The 10,317-nt window shown below is 25.4% G+C and overlaps 1 protein-coding gene across 2 annotated transcripts in view; it reads left to right on the forward strand.

Annotated features, from left to right (window-relative positions):
• The first annotated feature begins 6,851 nt into the window (after positions 1–6,851).
• The window catches only part of Fpgs1 (Folylpolyglutamate synthase 1), a 7,132-nt gene continuing 3,666 nt past the window's right edge, over positions 6,852–10,317 (forward strand). Inside the window, exons 1-4 of one of the 2 annotated variants that reach the window (XM_011502183.1) lie at positions 6,853–7,001; positions 8,129–8,256; positions 9,214–9,323; positions 9,487–9,829. In XM_011502183.1, coding sequence (XP_011500485.1) covers positions 9,304–9,323; positions 9,487–9,829 — 363 coding nt within the window. In that variant the 5' untranslated portion in view covers positions 6,853–7,001; positions 8,129–8,256; positions 9,214–9,303. Of the gene's footprint in view, positions 7,002–8,128; positions 8,257–9,213; positions 9,324–9,486; positions 9,830–10,317 lie in introns of both variants that reach the window. The other variant, XM_011502182.1, reaches the window with a different exon arrangement.

Here is a 10,317-nt window from a genome sequence, read left to right on the forward strand (position 1 = left end):
TCCCAAAGGATAAATAATATCAGATAAAAGCAACGACCCGCTACGTTACTGCTCCCACCACATCTTTATCACCTCCAAATCGCTGAGGAGATCAAACGATGAAGCGCATACGGACTCTTCTCTCGTGCACTTGGACCATTTTATTAGATGCAGCTCTACTTGGATCAAACACCTTCGAAATCAGTGGATTAAAGGGATGGGGTGGGGGGATAATTCGATCTAACGCAAGCGCACATTTCATGATTTTACTAAAATTTTATCGCCCGGTAAGCCCACCCCCACCCCTGAGTCACGTATCTCCACACGTGCGTGCAGTCATCAGTTTCGACGACTGTCAGGATCGTTGGGGGGTTAGTTGGAGGTTAACCAGCTCGCGCTTCCTCATGCTTGCGGTGATGTAAAAGGAAGAACGATATCAAAGTCGATAGTATTGAATATAGCTCGGTTCGAAAAAACAAAAGATCTCGTAAAAGAAAAAGGTAAACAAATGCGTGAGAGCACGGCTCGCGACGAATGAGAAGCCCACGTCGAGGCTCTATGGACGGGATTGCGCGGGTGCGGGCCTTCGTTCTTTCGTCCAGTGGCGTACAGGAGAAGCGCTAGGATGTCAGTGTGCGTCTCCCTCGGGCACTCGGCCGTTCGGGGAGTACGAGCGCGATGGCATTGCCGGTGTTTGCTTTGCAACGGCGCGGCAGCCGTTGTTGGTGCCGTTAACACGTGGCGACGACATAACCTTCCCTTCTTCCAATTGGTATGCGACTCGTGCCGTTATTCGTCAACGCACATCCGTGCTATTTTTATACCCAAGCAGCAGGCTTAGGCGTATTTTTCTTCATTATTCGTAATCATGTTTAAATTGTAGTGGGGAAAAGCTTCATCGCGCACAGGTATAACACCTGTAAGGGTAATTTTATTTGAAGTGATCGATTCTTGGTGAATTTCGTTTAATTAAGAAAATGTCGAATGAAGATAAAATATTACAGTCGTTATATTCGTGTTGTATATTGTTATATACAACTTGGATGATTCGTTTGAAAATACAATTATTTCAATTTCGTACATGTTTTAGGAAACAGTTGCGTAATGATTGCTTTGATAAACCCTTCGGCCTTGACTTGCCCATTAATTTTTATTGCCTTTGTCGATTGATACGTGCATGGAGGAGCATTAGAACTATGCTAATTAGAAAATTTATCCTCTATTCAGTGTAATGACTGATTTGCTCTACGGTTATTGCGAACAATGATCGAGAAAATCCTTCGAGAAATCCTCGTTCTAAGTTCTAATTTTACATTTACATTTCCTTGGGATGTAAAGTAAGAGCGAGCGACGTATAATGATCCGAGACGCTTTTTAATTTCTTCTTTTATTATAAAATATGGTTGCCAATAAGAAATGTAAAAGCTGTTCCTAAAAATAGCAAAAGCCAATAATAATATTGCGCATTATTAGTGCATATAATAATGATATTTCAAATATTATTTTAAACGTCATTATTGTTAATTGAAAATACTGTCGTATGGTATGTATGCATTTATACAGAATAATATAAAGACTAATATTTTCATTTACATTTCATATAAGATATAATTTTTAATTTAATTACTTTCTAAATTATTTTATATAAATAAAATTTTATAAATGTATGATTAAATAAAGAAAAGTTTTTATTTTTATTTTTTTTTTTTTTTTTTTTTTTTTTTTTTTAATTTGCAACTTTATTAGATGCGTACAAACGCGTGTTTGTAATTTTTAAGTTAGTATTTTATGATGAAATTCGCTAAAATATTTATAAAAGCTGAATTAAAGTAATTTAAGAAAAACTTCACCAACTCGACATTCACCAACTATGCCTGCCTAATTAAGGTGAACCAAAAAAATTATAAATTGATTGACACCCGAATTCGAATGATAAAAAAAAAAAAATCAAAATTCCATGCAAACGCAATTACAGTAAATTATTAAAATTTATCTGCTAATTGCCCATGTTCCCGCTACTTTTGATGGCTCGTGCCTGGATACCATTGTCACAAAATTTTCCTTCCCTACTTTCATGAAAAGCAAAACTGATTTAATGTCACTGCATACTTAAATTATATTATTCTAGAAAATTTACTACTTTCTGTACTTGCGATCCTAGGAAAACACCGGACGATCGATCAACGTACATTCATAATGCGCATGCGAAAGTATTTATTATCTAACCGTAACTGATGATGTTTACAATAAGAATTCATATATTTACAATTGCTTTGAGTAGTTTGTTTAAGAGATGAAGTTCGTAATCAGTGTTGGAAAAGTTGTATAATAGTTATAATTAATAGTAACGATGTCATTATTCTCACTTACAATAGGACACGTGTACGATATACATATTTTATAAGCCTACAAATATCATAAATATAAAATATAAACAAATTTCTAACCAAGCAACTACCAAATAAAATAAAAAATTTATTTCATATATTGTTGTTCTTTTTATTATCACTGTTATTTATATATTTTTTCTTATTATTTTTATTATAAACATTTTTCATTGTAAGCTGATATTCATAGTAGTTTAAGAATACAGAACTAATTTGCAAAGTTTCAAAACAAAGTTTCTCCATGAATTTATAATACATTTTGACAATTCAAGTATTAACCATAAAATAAAATAAAAGAGTTCTTTATCGATTGATCAAAATTTAAAGTAATAATCATTGGACTATCTGCCCAATATACAATATTTAATTTCAGATTGAGCATCTTATGTCAAGATATTTACTTTATAAATTAAATTTTGAAAAATAACATGTACTGCGTACATCAATATTCAATAGACAAGTGAGAACTTAATATTTATTTTTAAAGTCAGTCGCATAAAAATCAATTTCATATAAAAACTATAATATAATAGTAAAATTGGTTTTTTAATTACTTGTGGACTCATTGCGAGGCTTATCTATTCTATGCAGCATCGTTAATGTTAATAAAATTAAAACTAGTTTGATACTTGAAAAGACTTTTATTTTTATTAGTGATTTTGACTAATTCATAACTGAATTATACTAAAGTTCTTATAATAGCATTTATAATAGAAAATAGCAATTGTAATTGTCTATTTGAAAAATCTTAATAACTTATTGACTTATTGACTATGATCTAAAAATATCTAATCTTTTGCATTTAATGCGCTTATTTTGATTCTATTACTATAATCGTCTTATATCAATATATTATTAATACTATATTGATACAATGTAGAAAAGATTTTTAAATTTTAACATAATGCTATTTACTTTAATTTCTAGACTACTTTATTTGCTATAGAATTCATCAATAACGATGGTATTGTTTGTATTCTAATATACATGCGACATAACATTTTTAAAACTGCTTTCAAATAACTATGTTAAAATGATTTAAAGGAACAGTATTCTTGAAAGAATAATATTAATTGTCTTTTACGTTTGATTAATGGAGCTATTTTATTAATTTCAAAGCACTTAGCATCTTCAATTGAATATAATAAATATATATTATTAATAACTAAAATAAATATTTAATGAGCCAAAAAATATTCAGGATCATTTACATTGAATTTTGGTTGTAATGATATACAAAAAAAGTGTTTAACGAATAATTCATTAGATTATATATTTGCACTTAAGAATAAATGTTTGGTTATTTTCTCACATCAAAACACAACTTATTAATAATTTCTAATATAAATAATTTAAACTCTGAATGAAATAGTAAATGAAAGTTATGTACAAGGCATATACGAATTTGTTGTAGTTTCTCAATTAATTTTATTACTATTAATATTATAAATAATATTACAATAATATTATAAAATTGATATAAATTGTTTTAATTTACATATAAAATAATTTTGCAAATAATGAACTATTAGTATATTGTTGTTAAATTTAGAAATATTTTTAAGAATTTAAATAAAATAAACAGAGTTATTTGATGTGAATTAAATTAATAAATTTGCATGAAAGTACAATTTTATATTTAATATTTTTAATAACATTTTGCTAATAAATATATACTATATATATATATATATATATATATATATATTATTGTTTTTTTTTACAGTAACACACATCCATTTAGATTCTTTATAAATCTTTATTCTATTATTTAACAAATTTCTTAGTAATCCTGTTACACCATAATAATATAATATAATTCAAGTAATTTGCCGAATATTAATTTAAGTATTTAAATAATATTGATTATCTTTTCCAATAAGTAACATATTAATGTAATATTTCTACAAGTGTGTTAGTCCATATAAACTCTTCAAATTTCATTTTTAAAAAAAGTTAAAAATCACATTTTTTCGGTTAAAGAATATGACCTTGAAATATTTCGTATATTTGTACACTCGTTATGTTATGAATTGTCTTGGTAGAATTATTTTTGATCATTTGTTTAAAATTTATTCTCTATATTCAGATGCATAATTTTAACGTTATTTCAATTAATTAAACTTCCAGATAAACAATACGTATTTTATACATCTAAACATACTTACGCCATTTTGTGTCTAAATTAATGCACATCAACTTTATTTACATTTAAATAAAACGTTATATTTAACATAGTTAGATGTAATATAGACGTTTCCAATGAAAATGGTATAATCGAATTGTATAATAATTCATTATATTATAAAAAAAATATTATACATAATATAAGAATAATTCATTCGATCGAAGTTTCGATGTCAGTTAAATTATTCAATTTGATCGAATATATTTTAATGATTTACAATACCAAATATTTAAAAATAATAAAAAACAATATATGTATACGTAATAATGTATAAATATTAGTACTAGTACTAAAAAGTATGCGTATAAAGTTATTGTTTATTAAATTATAAGCTTAAAATTCAATACAATTACGTCAATTTTGAAGAATATTAATATTAATAATTGGCTGACTATATATTTAAAATGATTAACGAGCATAAATTTTAATATACTTTTTCAATATATTAATACACTTATTGTAAATGTATTTTTCTTTCGTAATCCAATATTTTTACCATTAATAGTAAATGTTACTAAATTAGTGTATCTGCTTACTATATAGCACATTTACATAAATCTTTAAAATATATTTCGTGAATATTTATTTTATGAAAATCACATGATAAATAAGATGATTTCACTTAATTAAAATGAACTCTATGATGAATTAATTAAAACAAATTAATTTGTAGTTAGTGTTAACCCGTTACCACAATTTCTGTTCAATTTAGTCAAAAAATTTTAATTTTATCATTTTCAGAATTGTTTTATTAGTTAGAAAAACGAAGCTTGTAAATACAACCATATAAGGTTAATGAGACGATAGCGTTTTATCATTACGAAGTAGTTTTCGTTTAAAAAGTTTTGAATAAACATTAACTCGATATTTGATTCTAATTATAGGATAATTTTCACAACTTGAGGACATATTTATTGATATGTTATTTTATTTATATATTTAATTGTTTTTTTTTTTTTTTTTTTTTTGTTTTTTTTTGTACTAATAGCAATGATTAATTAAACGATTATATATATATATATATATATATTTTTTTTTTTCTACATTGATGCGCTTAAAATAATTATCTTAAATATCAATCATTTATTCTTGCATAGTGAGCCTACCGAAAAATTCAATACATTTTTTATTTATCATTTTGTTTAAATTTTTTACATTTCCATTTAAGCTTTACTACTTAATTACTTTGGCTAAATCTACATTATTTAACAGATGTATGCATGTTTGTACATTCGTTTTCCTACAGATCAAATAATGAAGAACATCAAATTTTTTATAAATATAATTATCCAGATTGTACGTTTGGCTTTCTTTTAATTGAAAATTTTTTTTTTCTCCAATTTGTATGCAATAGAATGAAATATTATATGTATGAGTAATTGCGTATTAACTTTGCTCTAAATTTTTAACAATTCTGTTGTTTATTTTAAATTACTTTTTTTAATCATTATATCTGGATACATATTTTGTCAGTTTTATTTATTATATAAATTCTTTATTTATAAATTCTCTTGCATCCCTATAATATCGTCTAATAATATAAATAAATATAAATGCTTTATCTCGTATCTACGATAATCACATTTACTTCTTTAATTTTATGAATAAAATAATTTAATTATTATACTTGAATTAGTTTTACATATATCTTTTATAGTTTATACAATAATACATTTTTTAGTATCTTGCATTCAAACAAAATTATGCATAAAAAAAATTTTGTATGTAAAATTTCGAATTGACTTTACAAAGGTGTGATAAATATATTTCTAAAATATAATAAGTTTCATTGAGTTGTTATAGTTGATTGGACATAAGAATAATAATAATAATAAAACAGCAACATTAATTTTATATCAGAATTTATTAACATTATTATTATTAATTTATTAGAAATTATTATTTACAAGCCTCATCCTATACAGATACAGATACTTTAAGAAGATACTTAAAAATGTATATAATGCAAATTTCTTTTTCACGTAAAATTAAGCTTGTATTTTTTTTCCCTTATATTATATATAGTCTTAAACAATCGTGTATCTTTTAAGGAGAAAATATTTATTCGAAATTATCATGAAACACAACGTTCTTATTTATTACAAATTATTATGATTATCATATTAAAAATTATTCGAATAAAAAGTATATTTTTACCTATTAACTAATTAATGTTAACTTTTTTTAATAGTAATCACAAATTGTACAAACTTACAAACAAGCATTTTGTATATAAAACGAAAAATAACATTACCCGTTGATATTTATGCTTGATTATATTTTTTCAGAACGATATAGCACAAACTGGTTTAATCGTAAAGTAAAAGATCGGAAACTTGAGTGGAGACTCGATCTCAGCTTTCATTTACAGTTTAATGTTGACTTTAGTAAGGAATATGAATTGCAGTATAGCGAAAGAAAATATTCATTCTTTACTTAGCTATGAGGTGAGTACAGTATTATTTATTATTTTGAAAAGATTTAATAATACTTTTAATATTTATCGATATACAAATAATATTAAATATCATTGTCATTGTGCTTTTGAAATTAAACAGATTTATTGATTGACTTGAAAGATTCCTTATATAAACTCCCTCATCTAAATGTTCGCAATTAAATCACACGTGGTAAAGTTTTCGTTGATTAAATATATTCGTATATTTCTCAATATCGATTCATGTTCATGAATAGAATTTTTATATGAAAATTTAATAATGTATGGCTTAGCGATCTTTTTCACTAACGCGATGGCTGTTTATTACATAGGAAAATCCGCAAATTATTCAATGGTTTTCGAGAGAATTATATAATAATAGTAATAATAATAGTAATAATAATAGTAATAACAATAATAATAATGATAATGATAATGATAATGATAATGATAATGATAATCATAATCATAAAAAAAAAGACAGGTACTCTAGTTTTACTACGAAAATATCAGTAAATAAAGTACAGATAAAGTATTGATTTTTTCCACCTATTATTTGCAATATATTTAATAATCCTCGTTAACTTATGATGAACAATGGATCGGTTATTTTAAAGATAATTTATGAAGTACATAAAATATTTATTATTGCGTAGTATTTTTGGTACATATTTTAATTTCAAAACTAATAATTAATAATTATAGCTTCATTTCATATGTCGAATTGATGTTAATGTTTAAATGTAAATTAAAAATAAATTAAGTTACTTTTAAGAGAATTTTTAGTTTTCTAAATATTTAACGGAATTGATGAGCTATGAAATAAACATGAAATATACAAATATTTGAATATATGAAATATGAAATTAAAATATGAAATATACAAGTAGTTAAATCTGTGATAAAATAATATTATAAATATAAAATTAAAATATAAAATTCAATATTATCAAATGGTTAAAATAATATGGAATGCGATGTTAAAAATTTATCGTTAAATGGCTCTTTCGTTGCGATAACTGAACCCCAAATATTTATTCCCCTTTTTTTTTCATTACATTTAAATTTTTTTCTCATTCTATACGTGCGTATATATAATAAAGATACTGTAATTAAAATATATTTGTATGCCTTTAGCGATCACAAGAATATGACTTCAAGTGATGTGTTTTAATAGCGTAACTGATCGCTCACGTATTAACTTGGTGAAAGCTAAACGTTATAAACAAGAAACAAAACGTGAATACGAATGAAAGTATTTCCAAGTAAAAACAACTCTTCTCTTCTTAAAATATCATTAGCAGTATAGCTTTGATTTTTTAAGTCTGCGAATATTAAATTCTAGTAAAAACTTGAATTAAGGAAAATGTAATGAATTACACTTTCTCTGTCACTATGATGCACAAAGCCTTTCTTGCATTTTTGTCCATTGTCAAAATATTAATTTTAATGGGTATTGCAATTAATCGGCAATTAAATTATTCGCTTTATTAAGTAAAAATTTCAAATAAACATAAATATGTAAAATCTAAACAAAATTTTTCATTTTATGTATATATTATAATTATATATTATATAAACACTCTTTATTCATTTTGTAGTTTTTTTTTTTTTTTTATCACCGTTCAATACAACCCGTCTATTTTTTTTTCTTTTTTTTTTTTGTATAAATTTCATTTTTATAAATATCGTTATTGTCGTGCAAAAATCTGGCAAAATTAAAGTTTGATTTTTATAGGTAAAAGTTTACTTTAAAAAAAACTAGCTAATATATTTAAATAATGATTTATTATTTACTTATTGTTGATATTATTAATATCTATTATATACTTTTATTACAAGTTTTATCATTCAATTGCGATTAATGTTTTTCATTTCTTTTAATAAAAAAAATCGATGGATTTCTTGCATTATGCGAAAGAAACAAATCTCTGTACTGTTATAAAATTTAGCAAAATCAAAAAATATCTATTAATTTTTACATATAATTATATGAAAATGCATTCAATTTATGTATTTTGTTTTAATATCATAAAATTACTGCCGATTTCCTAATATACAGTTTTATCTTAGGTATTAATGATTATGTAAATCAATTTGTAAAAATTCTATACAATTTCAAGCATCCTAATTCAAATATTTATAAATGTTCTTTATTATTTTAATACTAATCGATTAATAAGTCACATTATACATAAACACATTTGCCATTATAATTACAGGAAATAATAAGGATCATAAATACCTTACAGACAGGGCTTATATCGAAAAATACGACAATTAATTCGCAGAACGCTAGCGGCTTGCATAATATGGAGAAATATTTAGTCCGGTGAGTGAGAAAAGTGATATTAACACTTTAATTGTATAAGACCTTAATAAAATAATGAACTAAATGACGTATTGTCGATAGATTTTGTTTTCCTAAATAAATCCTAAATAATTGGCACCGACATTGTTCACTTAGGCAGTTATGTCTTTTTTACATAGCGTAGGTCCGGCATGAGTTTGCAGCAGCTGGACACGTTATCGGTAATCCATGTGACCGGCACAAAGGGAAAAGGCTCGACCTGTGCTTTCGTAGAAGCTATACTCCGCAATCATGGCTTTCGCACAGGTTTCTACAGTTCGCCTCATCTGGTCGCGGTTCGCGAACGATTTCGCATCAATGCCAAACCCATAAGCGAAATGAAATTTATAAATTATTTTTGGCCAGTCTACAACATGCTCAACCAGTTGAAGGATAATCCCAATGATATGCCACCGTACTTCAAATTCCTTACAATATTGATGTTCCACATTTTTATCAAGGAAAATGTCGATGTGGCTATAATTGAGGTATGGTTTATGTAAGTCAAGTCTAGACGGGAGTTTACATTGGTTCTCATATTCTATGTAAAAAAAAATATCAATTGAATAATCTGAATTTATAAAGTTATTTTCAAATTTACTATGACATTGTTGTATATGCTTTTATGTTTAATCATCTTTGTCGTATTATCACTTTTTTTTTTTTTTTTTTTTTTTGACTTACGTACAAAGTGATTTATCTTATTATTTAATATTACGAACACGTTTTAATAATTATATTCGTTTTAATTCGCTTTAATTCGTTTGAATACTTATTCGTTTTAATTCGTTTTAATGATTATTCGCTTTAATTCGTTTGCATACTTATTCGTTTAATTCGTTTGATTACTCATTCGTTTAATTCGTTTTAATAATTATATCGTATCACTTTAATTGTCGTTATTAATATCACTTGAATATTTTATTTTATTTTATTGTCTTCTTTCTTCACTAAACTTGGCGGGGGGGGGGGGGAG

This window comes from Ceratosolen solmsi, unplaced genomic scaffold, assembly GCF_000503995.2.
Source record: "Ceratosolen solmsi marchali unplaced genomic scaffold, CerSol_1.0 scaffold31, whole genome shotgun sequence".
NCBI lineage: Eukaryota > Metazoa > Arthropoda > Insecta > Hymenoptera > Agaonidae > Ceratosolen > Ceratosolen solmsi.